General features: G+C 47.0%; 1 protein-coding gene across 2 annotated transcripts in view; it reads right to left on the reverse strand.

The window, feature by feature from the left end:
* The window catches only part of Shc3 (SHC adaptor protein 3), a 143147-nt gene extending 135970 nt beyond the window's left edge, over positions 1-7177 (reverse strand). The window contains exons 1-2 of one of the 2 annotated variants that reach the window (XM_029468657.1): positions 5975-7177; positions 4703-5880 (exon numbers count right to left, since the gene is read on the reverse strand). In XM_029468657.1, the coding sequence (XP_029324517.1) occupies positions 4703-5581 (879 nt within the window). In that variant the 5' untranslated portion in view covers positions 5582-5880; positions 5975-7177. Of the gene's footprint in view, positions 1-4702 lie in introns of both variants that reach the window. The other variant, XM_021180505.2, reaches the window with a different exon arrangement.
* Between the last annotated feature and the right edge of the window lie 8295 nt (positions 7178-15472).

A 15472-nucleotide genomic window follows, 5' to 3' on the forward strand; every position in this document is an offset into this window, starting at 1 on the left:
ATGGAGTTGTGCTTTCATGTGTGGTGTAGTGTAGTGTAGTGTGTTTGTATATGTGTATGTGGTATATCTTTAGACAGATTGTGCATATGTGTGTGTGTGAGCATGTGTGTGTGTGTGTGTGTGTGTGTGTGTGTGTGTGTGTGTGTGTGTGTGTGTGTAGGATATGAGGTATATATGTATATGATGTGTGTTGCATATGGCACATGTATGTACTTTGCAGTGGGATATAAGTATAGATATGTGGCAAGTGTGTTCATTTAACAAATCAACACTTATGTCACATAAGAGAGAACACATTTTCCAGACCAAATTAAGAACCATTAACGTCATGAGAGTTTCTAAAGCTATCTATCGTTCAAATGTTTTAGGCAGTATTTGCATGCAAGCTACACATTCCAAGGTGGTTAAACAACTTTAAGAGAAAATATCAACCTTTAAAGTTCAACTCATCTAGAACCAAAACAAAAATCCAATTAGTTTCACCGTCTGAGGCCTCCTGGGTGGACTCATAAGGACTTGGCAAGCACTGGTTTGCATGAACTTTACTCATAGTTACTAAAAAAATAAAAGCTGTAAGAAAAAGACGTCGTTGTAGATGAGTCAAATCAAAATTTAAGAATAAATTTCAGAATAAATCTAGTTTATAAAAACCACCCATAAAGATAAATAGAAGATTAATGAATAAAACAGATGACTCACAAACTCCAGATGTCACTAGTTTCATAAACCAGAGAAAAAATGATTTTAAAAGCATTAAAAAAAAAAAAACTTAGCTCTAGAAGAAAACCAGTCCCAACATACCAGGAAAAACTCCCTCCTTGTCAGTTGGTAAAACCTCCTCTACGCCTGGGGAGTCAGTGGTAGAATTCTAACTGAGCATGTGTGTGGCCCTGGGGTCAATTCCCAATAATGACATTTCCATAGAGACCCTGTCATTTTCACCCCAGTAAAGAAGTGATGGCACAAACTGATATGGAGGGGTCAGCGGGATCTATGAGCAGCCCAGGCTGCCAGCTCCCTGGGTGGCAACCACAGTGTGCACCGCTCAGTGCAAGGACCTCAGCCATTCTCAGTTTGATCTTATTTTGGTAGTTTGCACTTGGGACTGCCCTAAACGTGGTCACATCTCAGCACATCAACCCCTCTGAGCCTTTTAAAATGTGGTTCTACAGAGCCTTTCTTTTGTTGATCATGTTGGGGCCAGCAGCTGGCCTGATGCAGACCACAGTCTCACAGTCTCACAGCCCACAACTGTTGTCTCTGCAAGCACCAAGCAGTTCCAAAACCAGGCCGTAGACCTGCTTGTCTGCAACGGCTCTTCGGTGCCAGGCTCAGACCAGCTTTCCTTCCTAAAGTCTCCCTGACTGGAACTAGGAAAGAGAAGGAGGAGCAGCCTGAGAGAGCCCCATGCCAGCCACACTCACAGCACAGGTGGGGAGTCGCAGAACTGCTCTCCTTTATCTCCAGCCATCTCCAGTGACCCTTACATCCAAATAGAAAGCAAGCTTTAGATTGGCACATCATGACCCTGTTCATGGTTCTTAGCTGTCAGGGTTTACGTTCTGTCTATCCGGGGCATGGCTTGTTGTTCATTCTCTATTATGTTACCACAATTAAGCATGTGTCTGGAATACTTAGAGGGATAACATAGTGTTGCCACTGAGACCTGGCTGGCAAAGTCTAAAGCTGAGCCCTCCAGGGTGCATAAGCCCCCCACCCTTATTGAACAGCAGGCTCAGGTTGTCATCAAGTCTGCAGAGTGCTTACCCAGGATGCTGGAAGCCCCAGGTATGATCTCCAGCACCAGGGGATCTCCAGAGATCAGACAGGGCTATGCACACTTGCAATCTCCATACAGAGGTGGAGGGAGACAGGAGGATCAGAAGTTCAAGGTCATCATTGACTATATAGTAAGTTCAAAGCCAGCCTGGGATACTAAGACCCTGTCTGGGCATGTAGGGGGAGGGGTGCTTTTTTATGGAAAGAAAGGGATAAACTAACAGCAGGCTCAAGGGTGGCAGAAAATATGGGTTAAATGTGCAGGGAGCTAGGAATCCTGCTGGTTGGGAACTCTTTTTAGTTTCCAGTTTCTCATACTCCTTCAACGTTAGCAGCTGCCCACAGAAACAAATCAAAACCCACCCAGCCTCAGTATCCACAGTGCCCTCTCAAGTAGATGAACTTGACGTGTTGGAGTTATCACTCCTGTATCCGACATCCAGTAGCCACCTCCCAGGAAGTACTTCTCATCGATCGGGTGTGATGATGCAATGTTGGGATTTTCCAGAAATCTAGAAAACATCCGAGGCATTCTTTAACTTAGAAAAACAAGTGTATAGAAAGGAGTTGAGTCCTTTCACAAACTCTAAACCCTAGGGTTTTAGAACTGAGTTCCGGGTTTAAGATGCAGGCTTTTGAAGGTTCCAGAAGAACCCTTCATTCAGCAATGACACCATCAGATAAACACCAACGTAAGAGGTTTTTTTAGTTTTGTGGTTTTTTTTTTTTCAATAAAACTAGTCGGTTTTGAAGTCAACATGACAATGTGGGAAATCTGCTCACATGTGCCAACAGAGGGCCACGTGATTATGCACACAAGGACTGCAATTGTCCTTTAGTGTCTGTCTGGCTTCCTTTCTGTGTGATCTCAAACTTCTCCGGAGATGCGGGGAACCACCCCTGGCTTTATGCTCCTGTGAGCATAAACATTCACAGCTGCAGATAAACAACCAGGCCAATAACAACTGGGTCACTATAGTGTGGGTCACTGGTGCCTGCATCTCTATGTGTAGGTGCCTCTGGGGCACTGCTGTACCCTCTTCCTGGGGACACACATAGCCTCTGAGTAGACCCAATCAGCTTTCTGACCCTGGATATATGGCTGCTGACACTGGGATAACTCAAAACTGTCCCCACAGAGAGATCCCAGGCTAAGCAGGCTATCTTATCTTCCTATGTTGGTCCTGTGGCGTCATCTCACAAGGGCAAAGCCTTCATTAAAGTGATTTTTCTCCCTAAAATACCATTTTAATTTGTCTGGCTGAATATTCAAATTCCAGATTCACTGACCTACTGTTTGGGCACTGGTACAGCTGACGCCAAGTCAAATGGTTCTTTTAAAGTATGAGTTTGAAAAAATGTCCCTCGTTTTGAAAGCAACCCTCTACGTTCTACTGGATACATACCCCAACAGCTCTTCCCAAGCTCTATTTACCTATTTTTTAAACACTTAACAGAAACAAGCAGAAGAGGCAATTAGGAGACTACCAGAGGTAATGACTACATTCCAGGCAGTTTAATCCCAAGGTTGTCAGTGTTGGATTTCCTTTGCTTATCGGGTTGGCTTTGCCCTTTGGGCCCTGGACGTATCAGTTAAATGATCAGCAGTCATCCTTTCCTGAGATACACGCAACAGGATGTGCGTGTATATTATGCTGATCTGTGTCCCCTTTGTGAAAGTATGGTGACAGTATATGTGATTTGTGTTCAGTAGCTGAGAGGACCAATTAAAAGCAAGCTGAAGAGAGGGAGGTCCTCGGCCACATTCCCTACAAGCGTTTTATACAGTCAAAGATAATGTGCATTCCTTAGGGAATTTGGTTCCATGCTGCCAAGATGCTGCATTTTATCTGAAGAAGTGTCCTATGGAAGTTTTAAATTAGATCTGCAACTACCCCTTACAGGCCAGACGTCTGTCCCACAGGTTTGTTGACACAGGTGACTGAGACAGTCTACTTCAACCGAAAAAGCAGTGCCCTGGGGCAGAGCGTGGAAGGGGAGGGGGAGCACGATGAAATGAGCCCCTGGTCTCTCTCCTGGCTCTCATCTGGGCAAAGCATGGCTGTGTCTGCTGCAGCTGGTCTGGCTGGAAGAAATGAGCATTTGGCAGATGGGCTGAGCTGTGCTGGGTACCTTACAGGCCTTGGCACACTTGAGAGCTGCGGGGATTCTATCAGTTACGTTGGGATCTTTAAAATTATCATTTTTTTGTGTTGCAAGAAAAGCTCCTTTCCCTCAGGTGGGTCCAAGAGCCACAACCTCATTCCCTCTTTAGTCCATGAAAAGGTAAGACTTCTATCACCCTGAAAAATAGTCTCAAATGCTCCCCATGGGTGTAAACCAAAACAGTTCAGAGCCAAAGAAAATCTTTCTGGGTAAGATGCTAGAACCCATCTTTTATAGGAAGCAAGGCAGTGCCTCCTGCCCTGCCCTCTAGAAGCTGGTTGCTCTTGCTCTGGGGGGTAACTATAGCCCACCCCTCCGCCAGGGGAGGACACAGAAGTTGTGACATCGCTCATCGGGGAGAAGGCTGGCTGCCAGGCTTGACAAGTGTATCTCTAGTAGGCCAGATCATAATCTCAGGGATGGATTCCTCGGGAGAGAGGGACATCTGATGAAGCCAGGTGACCAAAGAATGCTTCAACAACGGTGCCTTGGGGAAAGCAGGCTCCATGCGAGGTGACCAGACAGTTCAACCTTTCCCCCACACAGAGCATTTCTAGTTCACTCCTTGCCCTGTCGAGCAAGAGAATGGCTAAGGAGGGCGCATTTCCTAACATCCAACTGTCGTCTGTGTTCCCTGGGGCTTGTCCCTGAACCCTGGGGCTTCAGAGAAGGACATCTGTCCCCAGCCCTGACTTCCTCCTCCCCACCGCACCCTGTCTCCAAGACCCCCGCCCAGCAGTGTGCTCGGATTACCCACCTTGACCACATAGGTGACTCCCGGCCCCAGCACCTGGTCGCTGGCGTGCGGCGCGCTCCGAGGGGGCCTGGGCAGTGGCTCGTCGCCGGCCCGGCTCTTCCTGGTGGCACTCATGCTGGCGGCCGGGGCGCGGGACCCGGGGGTCGCGCTGCCGCCGTCCGGGGCCGCCAGGCTGGGCGCGCTGCAGCTGCCCGAGAGCCGCGCTCCTGCCCGCTCCCGGGCGGCCGACGACAGGCCACGCAGGCCGGAGCTGGAGAGTTTCAAGTGGGACACCTTGTGGAGCAGGTGGCCCAGGCTGCCGGGCCCATCGTCCGGCGCCTTGCGCAGCGCCTCGCCCGACACCAGGTAGGGGCTCGCCGCGGGCTCCGCCGAGACCTTGCCGCCGCTGCCGCTCACCGACAGGCTGTGGAGAAGGTCATCGACCGATGTCACCGAGTCATTCCTGAAGCGGTTGTACTTGGTGCGTGGAAGCATGCCCCTCCGTGGGCTCGCCGCATCCACCCGGGCGCTGCTGCTGCCGGCCCCGGCGCGGACTGCCGCGCATAGCACACGAGCCGCGGTCCCCCGAGCGGGACGAGGAGCCCGAGTCCCAGGACAGCCTTTCCGGAGAGGGACAGCCGAGGCCGACGACCGAGCCCTTTTCACCGTTACAAGGCAGCAGAGCAGCAGCCACGCAGCGCGGGCCCTGGAGACCGAGGGTTGGGGTGGAACGCTTGCCTTGCAAAAGTCATAGTTGCGGCTGATGGGGCGAGCGGCCAGCTGCACGGGGCTGCTCCCAGCAAAAGCGTGACTCACTCTGAGGAGACCCTTCTCAACAAAGGCTCGGTGAGCTCCGCAAATCACTTCCTGTAGCAAAAAGAAGAGAGAAGAAAACGACATCCACCCGCTGACAGCAACTACAGCCAATCAGTTCTCAAATTTCCTTTTTCTACCTTCGCAGATATTTCCTTCCAGTCTTTGCCTTTTCACCTACCCCCTCCCCATCCCGCATCTGTGCCAAAGGTAAATCCAGTCCCGTCAAATGATCTCTTGAACTTTCCGCAACCCATTATTCCGTGCAATGGCTTGCTCTTCCCTTGCTCAGCTCATGTGGATGAAGCCCAGAAGTGTCTGACAGGGATGCGTTCAAATGTGACGAAGGCTTTTTAAGAAGTCTTCAAGGCGAATCCTGATGAATCCTGATTTTGGAAAGTAGCAAGAATTTTTAAGTAGGAAAAAAAAAGAGGGGGGACCCTTCACCAGCAGATGAATATTTAAGAAAGAAAAAGAAACCTGTCAGTTTCCTGTGGTTTGCTTTTCTTGTTCAGATCAGCAGAGCAGCCATGTATCTGTGGCCGTGCAAATCCTGTACCAATTCACGAAAAAAAAAAAAAAATCAGCACAGAAATTTCTTCTCAGTACAGCTCAGAGGGGGTCTTCCCTAATAATTTACAGCAGTCAGCAGCCATATTCAGCTAGGGTTCAGTTGAAAAATCTACTTCAAAAAAAAAAAAAAACAAAAAAAAAAAACAAAAAAACAGTGCTTCTCTGCTGAGCGGCAACAGGCTCCAGAAATCCATGCCAAAAAAAAAAAAAGAGGGCCTCGTTTCGAGTTTTATTCCAAGTGAATGTGTTTAAGCCCTGGAAGCATGCCTTAGTAGCATTACCAATCCGTTTCAATGTTCCTTCAGTTGCTGCTTGCAGCCCTGCAGTCAGGCAGGGAAAAAAAATGCGGCTGCTCTAACTGTCCATCAAATCCACAGCAAGAATGGCCTCTTCCTTGCGAGTCGGGCCCAGGCTTGCAGTGACACGCACAGGCCTTCTTCCTGACGCTTGGGAGAATAGAACATCAACAGCCTCCCCGAGGGTCTGTCCAAGATTCTGAGACCCACTGAGCCCTTCCTCGGTGGCCTCTACCAGGTGGCCTCATGCGTTAAGACAGATAGCCTGCACCACCGAGAAGTCAATCGCTGTCAAAGTTTCCTGGTAACTTCTGTGCAAGCGAATGCATTTGCCTTCTAGCACACTAGCAGGTTACCCTGAGTCTTCTCACGCCCGGGGCTGATCTCGGGTGGCAGTGCGGTTCCCAGGCTTTCTGGGAGCCCCAGGAAGGGAGTTTAGGGAGAGCCACCCGTGGCGGGCGTGCAAGTGAGGCCGGTTCCAGAGGACGAAAAAGCGCAGAGCCGCCAGGCCCGCCCTGGCGCAGCAAACACGTCCCCACCGCTCTCCAACCGCGCGGCAGCCCTAGCTGAACAGCCACCCCGCACTCTCTTTTCTCCCTTCCTCTAGCTCGCATAGCAACAGCAGATGCGCACCCCACGGACGATTTCGATGGTGATTGGAGTCCCCCTCCAATCTGAAGCAAGTCAGCCCCACCATTCCCAAACCGTGGTCTTCTTCATTAGAAGCAGACAAAAAAAGAAAAAAAGAAAAAGAAAAAAAAAAAAAAAACAGACCGAATGTGAATGAGATGCTGTTTGTGTGAATGAAAGGGCCGGCGAGCGAGCCAGCGTTTCTGTGAATGGAGCGGGTCCTTGCAGCCGGTGCCAGGCAATCCCCTGGGCTCAGGCGGCCTCAGCCAATGAGAGGCTGAGCCGATGACTCATTCAACAAAGGCTCGCTCAATAGTGGAAGATTCCATTTCAATCAAGGGCGGGATCTTTTATCCAACAGCAGTGTGGGAAAAAAAAGAGAAAGAAAAAAAATAACACCACCCAGATTGATTACAAAAATTCTGGGAGGAAGAAACAAGCCGGTATAGAGAGATGGGGAAAATTAGCTTTATAAGGGTGTTGGAGATTATCGGGTCAGTTCCGGGTGAAGCAGGACCACTCTCTGGGAGGTGAGCTGTACCCAAACTTTCATTCACTGGTTCTTCTACCTCACGGAGCAGCCATGAATGTACCAGCTTTTATTATGAATGCACACAGAAGACCCAGTCAAAGGCTAGCCTCTTCCCCATGAAGTCTTTCCTAATAAAGGAATAAAGAAGACCTATGCAAGCTAAGTCTCCAGAGCAGCGGAGGGGATCCCAAAGCTACATCATTTAACCCTTTAGCCAACAAGGACACTTTGGATTCTATTATGAGGCCAACGGAGGGAGCCGACTGAGAAAATATGAATGGCGGTGTAAATTTACATACAACAATTAGACTCGTTGGTGTTAGACGTTAATATACCAAGAATATCATATAGTACAGCTAGAGCTGCTGTTAGCTGGAAAGTGATATGAATATTTTGGTGTACAGGAAAAAAGAAAATAAATTAAAGAGCCCAAGTGCGTCAGATGGAATTCCACAGCCCCTGCAGGGGAGCTCTGCTCACGTGCCTATCCCAGGAGAGCCCTTTGTTCGCCCTAGGGAGCCTGGCTGTCCCTTATTTTAGGCATGATCCCCCAAAGCCCAAGCTCTGGGTTGTCAACTCACAACAAACTGGCACCGGTGAGAACGAGGATAGAGAATTCTAGATGCCATGTTCAAAGTCTGCGCTATGCTGTGACTATCACATGTTCACCGGATGCTTATGTTGAAGTCTAATCCTGACCACCTTTCTTTCAAAATGTGAAAGCTTAGTCTGTGTCATTTAGGGGAGGGGCTTCTGGGACACGACTGGGATTAGGTCATCAGAGTAGAGGAGCAATAGCCCAGTCAGTAAAATGCTTTATCTTGCAAGCAAGAGGACCTGAATTCAATCCTCAAAAACTCAACATTTAAAAAAAAACAAAACCAAAAATATTAACAGACAAACAAACAAATGGGCTGGCGATCCAGTGTTACACAGGTAGAGACAGGCAGATTCCTGGAGTTCCACAGCCAGCCAGCCCAACCCCTCAGCAAGTTTTAAGCCAAGAAGAGACCTTATTTCAAACAAACAAGATGGGGCCAGCAAGATTGCTATCAACCTTGATGATTGGAATTTAGTCCCCAGGAGCCACACAGTGGAGAGAGACTCATGGTGCTGTCCTCTGACCCTTACGCATGCGCTCTAACATGCATCTAATGAAAAGCTATTTTTAAAGAAAACATGGCTGACATCCAAGAAATGAGAGTGGAGGCCGTACTGTGTCCTCCAGGCGAAGGTATGGCACACTTCCACACAAGGATGCTCCTGCACACACATACCCACACAGAAGGAGAGAGACTGAACACACACTGAACACGTGTGTGCACGCAGGCATACGTGTTCCCAGTCTCTCACTGTCTTAAGCCCTGAGCCACCTCAGACTCTGTTAGCAAGAATCCCCAAAATTTGGTCTCTCAGCTGTACCAGACCAAGGAGCAGAGGTAAATTATCTTTATTCATAACTCACTTAGTTTATTGGACTGTGTTATTAACCAGAGATATGGATGGAAATTCTATAACAATGCAAAGAAAGTGCCTTGTCCGGGCAGCTGACATTGAGAACTGCTCAACCCTGACCACCTGCAGCCAGGCATCTTCCACTGAGAGGAGTGCAGGGCAGAGTCCATATTTCCTACCTGGAGGATTCACCTGAGTCAAGTCCTGTTCATCAGAGTGGAGAGTCTAATCAGGTGAGGAGGGGAGGGAAGGGAATAAGTGCATGGGAGTGGTCAGCTTAGGGTTAGGAGCCTTCCATGTAGAGGCATCAAGTGCAGAGGTTGAAACCCGGGAATTCCTAATTGTCTAGATGAGATATAAAAAGGGTGGTCAGATTAGGGGTAGGTGGTACATGCCTCTGATCCCAGCATTTGGGCGGTTGAAGCAGGACATTTGAGGGCTCTAGTGGGACAGTCTGGGTTACATGGTGAGATGTCATCTCGAAAACAAACAAAACAGCCAGAAATTGTAGGATAAGCATAAAACCCGAGCCATCTGAGGATCTGCCCTCACCAACCAGCAAGGCACACCTACTGCAAGTCCAGCTTACATCCTGTTTTGCATAAAGGAAGCCAAGGGTCACTGGGGCTACACAATGTGCAGTGACCACATCTTCTATCTTCATGGCCACACACAACCCTGCCTCAGAGAGGTAGGTGTGGTGTACGGTGTCCAGTGAGCCTTCTCCCTTTCGGGCAGTGGTCATTCATCATTAGATAGCATACGACAATGTCGCCAGTGGAGTGAGAGACAAAAAGGTTCAGACTTTCTAGAAGATAGAAGATGGGCTATATTACAAAGAGAGGCTAGGGAGATGGCCAGTCAGTGAGATGGCTGACAATACACCCAGAACCCATAGAAAAAGCCAGGCGCGGTAGTGTGTACCTGAAGTCCTCATGCTGAGAACAAAGATCCCAGAAGCTCCATAGTCAGTCTTATCCAAACAATGAGCTCTGCTTTCATGAAAGATGCTGTCTCAAAAATTAAGGTGGGGCTCAAGGATTGAGAGCACTGGCTGCTTTCCCAAGGGACCACAGTTAGATTACCAGCACCCACATGGTGGCTCACAACTGTCTGGGATTCCGTATCCATAAAACGAAAATAAGAATGGGAGAGAGAGTGATAAAGACATCTTCCTGCAGTCACACACACGCACACACATGAAAACACACACAAACGCATATGCATGCGAAAAACATAAACACAAATATTAAGACGTAACAGAGTATAACGGAGGTGAAGTTATTGTGTCTTATAGTGTTAAAGAGTAGAGCAGAATGGAAGCAAGTAAGGAGCAGGGACAAGGGAGAGAGAGTGGACCAACTGACCCTCGGGAGGATGGAAGTGATTGACAGCTCTTTCAAGGTCCCGGTATGAAACAGAAACCTTCCTACCTTCCTCAGAAGGCAAATGCAGAGGACAGCTTTAAAAGCAGACTTGTGGAGATGGCCTCAGGCGACCCAAAAGGAAGGAGAGACACCAGAAAGTCACAAGAACCAAAACCCTTGGTGGACCAATGAGCTAATCCCGGACATTTGTTGGAGTATGGGTGAGGGTTTACTTTCGGGAGCATAGACAATTCAAAGGCAACTATGTTACCAAAAGCCCTACCCCAGCAGGAACAAGTTAGGAAAGCCATATCCCCAGGAACTTGCAGGCCACCCCACTGAACAGTCTCCCACTAGCAACTGCCTACTGCTTTGACAGCCTTGAGACTGTATGAGTTTTACAAATCTCTGCGTCTCCGTTCATTAACTTCCCCCAGCCCCCATCTCTGGGAGGAAGTATTTAAACTAGGAGGAAATAACCACACGGTGGGATTGCAGTCTTCACCGCTTTGGGTTGGCTCTCCTGGTAGACGTTTATCAGACCAGCAAAGATAGATAGATAGATAGATAGATAGATAGATAGATAGATAGATAGATAGATAGATAGATAGATGTAAGTGGGCTGAGAAGTCAGAATGGATTTGGGGGGGAGTTGTCCTTAGTTTCACCTGAGTGTCCATCTCAAGCATTCAGAGTGTCAGGAGAACACCTGTGACACTGCATGACAATACAGTACTACATAGCCCAGTAACAGCTGAGGAGTGGACAGTAGTCTGTAGTGTACATACCAACTTCCCTAGCCGGGGCTATGGCTGCCATTGAATAATATTTAGTTGTGATTATAGGCTAGCTTTGCCCTTTGTCCGTCCCTGCATCAGACAGTTGCTCTTAAGTAGTAGCCCTGGAAGAAAAAACCATTACACAATGCTACCTAATATCCAAACCACCTATAACACACACCATGTTAGTAGACAGAAGCATTTATTCTGTAGATGTGAGTGACTGGTGCTGTATTTCTAGGTTATACTGTGACAACATCTGTGTAGTTCACTGACTGCTCTACACACACACACACACACACACACACACACACCGGCCAGATGGGGCTCGCTGCCTTGTCCACTCTCAGGGATGCGGCAGGGAGAACAGCCTCCATCTGAGATACTGGTATTCAGTCAAGAAGAGCCCTGGCATTGCGCTTGCAGCGCTGCAAGTCTCTGCCAGGAAGCGACAGGAACGAGGCACCTTTGCAGAGGGTTGCTGGGCCCCTCTTGAGATGCTGGAGTCAGATTTTTCTGTCTGCACTGAGCTGCTGTCGGGCCATCTCTGGGCTTGTGGACAGTGTGGTGGGTGTGTTGCTAGGAAACAACCAATTGAGTGGAGTCCGTGGGAGGCTTCCTACAGAACCATGTGATCCGGGAGGGCCGCACATCCTGTGGTCAGCAAGGCTCTGCCAGGATAATGTGAGAAGTGGCCAGCTGCTGTGACCATGGTGACTCTGCAGCACAGATGACGAGATGGAACTGCACTGGGCATTTGACCAGGGCAGACCTCGACCCTCCCCGGGGTTGTTCACTGCACCACCCACTTGAGGCTTTGACCTTCAAACCTTATTCTGTTAAAGTCACTCTCAGGCCCACCCCAGCTGTTTCAGGAAGTGCTCCAGCATACACATTTCCAGTTAACCTGAGCTCAGGATGTAACTCCTTGGTGACAGTCTACATACCCGCAAGTGTTGCTTCTGGAAAACTAAGTAACTATCTTGGGAATTCTCCCTAACAGCATCCAGAGTTAAACTTGTGAGAGCCAGTTATTTTCTCTGAGTCTGAATGTGCCTAACTGTGAGCACGGGAATGCAAATCCAGAGAGATGACCCTGGTCTTTGCACTTGAAGCCACTGTGTTCCAGTCTCAGAACTGGCTCACACACAACAGAAAGAGACTCTCAAAACATGTTTCTGAAAAGGAGGTACTAGGGAAGAATTGTTGGTAAACTATTATATAACCTTCCTAATGCTGTGATCCTTTGATTACAGTTCCTAATGTTGTGGTGAGCCCCCCCCCATTATTTGTTTGTTTGTTTGTTTTGCTACTGTTATGAATTGGGATGTAAATGTTTTTGGAGATACAGGCTTGCCAAAGAAGTCGAGACTCATAGGTTGAGCATCACTGTTCTAGATGCATAGGAAGCTTCAAGTACATTTTTGTCGAGATAAAACTAAATACCCCAATACGTTAGATTCTGTGTTGCTTATCAACTCTGTTAGGAAAATCTTCAGACACACAAAACTGCAGGAACCCCATGTTCCTATCATTAAGCCTTCCACTTCAACTATTTTTGCCAAACAGCTTCTTGTATACAACATCCCCCTGCCCAAGAATACTTGCACCTTCACAGAAGAGAGACAGACAGCCCAATCTTAGAGTTTCAGCTTCCACAAGTATGAACCAAAAAAAAAAAAAAAAAAAAATTCATTTTCTTTACAAAGTCCCTGGTATGTCATTAGAACAGCAAAAATTTGGACTTAACATTTTGTATTTGAGTTTCTGCAGTGAGCGCAGACTTATCCTTGAGAGCTTTCCCATTTTCCTGTGGAAATGAGGCAACAGAATTGGGTGGGGAATTGGATAGAAATTCTTCCCATCTGACTGAGTCAGTGGTGTAAATTTGAATAGATTCACTGTTTTTCAGCAAGATGCTAGGAACTTTCTTTTTTAATTTACTTACTTTTTGGTTAACATACAAAGGAATGAGTTTCACTGTGACCATTTCATACCTCTGTGCTTGCATGCATGTATACATACATGCATACATACATACATATATTATATATATATATGTGTTGAGAAAACACATTACCTTCTCCCACTCTTGCTGGTGTGTCCCCTTTTCCTAAATAGTCCCCCCTTGATGTCCATGTGATAGATTCTGCTTCCCTCTCTGGTCCCCTTACTGCCTTCATCCACATCTGTGTAAATGCACATCTAAATCTAAGTTATGTGTGCAAGAGAAAACAGTGCAGTATTTGTCTTTCTGAGTCTGGATTACTATGCTCAGCGTAATGACCTCAGCTCTATCCATTGCCCAGTAAATGTCACAATGTCATACTTCATCACAGATTAGTAACATTCCACGTGTGACATACTTTATCCTTCCGTGGGTTGATGGACATCTAGGTTGCTCCCATATCTTGACTACTACAAACAGCACTAATAAACATGGATGTGCAAATAACTGGACCATATGGTAGTGCTACCTTATTTTTTTCTAGAAACTCCTATACTGACTTCCATAATGGCCGTGCCAGTTTGCCACTAGCAAAGTCTAAGAGATTTTTCCTCTCCCACATCGTTGCCAGCATTTGTTGGCATTTGACTGGAAAGAGATGGAATTTCAAAGTAATTTTAATGTGCATTTGTCTGATGACTAAGGATGTTGAGCACTTTTTCAAATGTTTCTTGGCCTTTTCATCCCTTCCTTCAAGAACATTCTATACATTAGCCCATAATGGATTGGCTTTATGGAGTTTGAAGTATTTAATTTTTTTAGAGTTCCTAATATATTTCAGATATTAAATCCCTGCTGAATAAATGGCTAGCCAGGTTTTTCCTCCCATCCTGTGGGCTTTCTGTTCGCTCTGCTAATTATTTCATTGGGAAGGGGGGGTTCTAATTTCATGCAGTCCCAATTGTCGATGCTTGGAGTTATTTCCTGTGTTGCTGGAGTCCTTTTCAGAACTCCTTTGCCTGTGTCTGTATCTCAGCATGTCTCGCCCTTGCAGTTCCAGAGTGTGGGATCTTACTGGATCAGCTTGGATTTATTTAGAAAGGGGTGAGAGGTATGGATCTAGTTTCATTCTTTGACATGTGGATCCCTGCTTTGCTTTGCTTTGGTTTTCCAACACCATTTGTCAAAGAAGCCGACCCCTCTCCAATGCATATCTTGACATCTTTGCCAAACAGGGGGTGGTTGTGGCCTTGTTGGAGGAAGTGTGTCACTGTGGAAGTGGGCTCGCCAACCCTCCTCCTAGCCATGTAGGAGCCAGTTTTCGCCTGTTTGCCTTTGGAACAAGATGTAGAACCCTCAGTTCCTCCAGCACCATGCCTGCCTGGACATGGTCATGTTTCCTACCATGATGATAATGAGCTGAACCTCAGGATCTGTAAGCCAGCCCCAATTAAGTATTGTTCATTATAAAAGTTGCCTTGGTCATAGTGTCTCTTCACAGCAAGGTAAACCCTAACTTCGACAACTGTCAAGAGCCTTTATATCTATTGAGTGATAATGTAAAAATCGTCTGTTCTTAAGTCTAGGTGCTGTACTATATTGATTAATTTGCATATGTTGAACTATCTTTGTATCCCTGAAATGAAACCAACTTGGTCATAGTGTATGATCTTTTCAATGTATTCTTTCAAAGAACCTCTCTCTCTCTCTCTCTCTCTCTCTCTCTCTGTGTGTGTGTGTGTGTGTGTGTCTATGTGTGTTACAAGTGTACCAGTACCCAAAGGCCAGAAAAGGATGTCATATCCCTTGGAATTTCAAGTGTCTGTGAGCCACCCAACATGGATGCTGGGAACTGAGCTAGGGTTCTCTGGAAGAGCATCAAATGATTATAACCACTAAGCCATCTCTTCAGACCCTCCACGTGCTCTGAGATTTAGTTTCCAAGTATTTTATTGAGAATTCTTCTATGTTTATTAGTGAAACTGACATGTAGTTTTCTCTTTTCTTTGTTTGTATTTACTCGTGAGTGTGTACACACATGCATTTGAGCTTGCACATACATATGCATGCCATAGAATCACACACATGGAGGCCACAGAACAACTTAAGGAAGTCAGTCCTCACTTTCAACAGAATTCAAGTGCTCAGGCTTGGTGGCAAGTGCCTTTTCCTACTGAGCCAGTTCACTGGCCCCTATAGTATTCTGTTGTGTCCTTACCCACTTGTGGCATCCGGGCACTGCTGGCTTTGTGAAGTGAGCTGGGTTATATTCCTCCCTTTCTATCTTATAGAATATTGCTTCTAGACCCTCTTTAAAGGCTCAGTAGGATTCAGTGAATCCATGTGGTTCTGGGCTTTTTCTTTAGAAGGTTCTAGATCACTGTTTCTTTTTTTTTTT

This window comes from Mus caroli, chromosome 13 (assembly GCF_900094665.2).
Source record: "Mus caroli chromosome 13, CAROLI_EIJ_v1.1, whole genome shotgun sequence".
Lineage (NCBI taxonomy): Eukaryota > Metazoa > Chordata > Mammalia > Rodentia > Muridae > Mus > Mus caroli.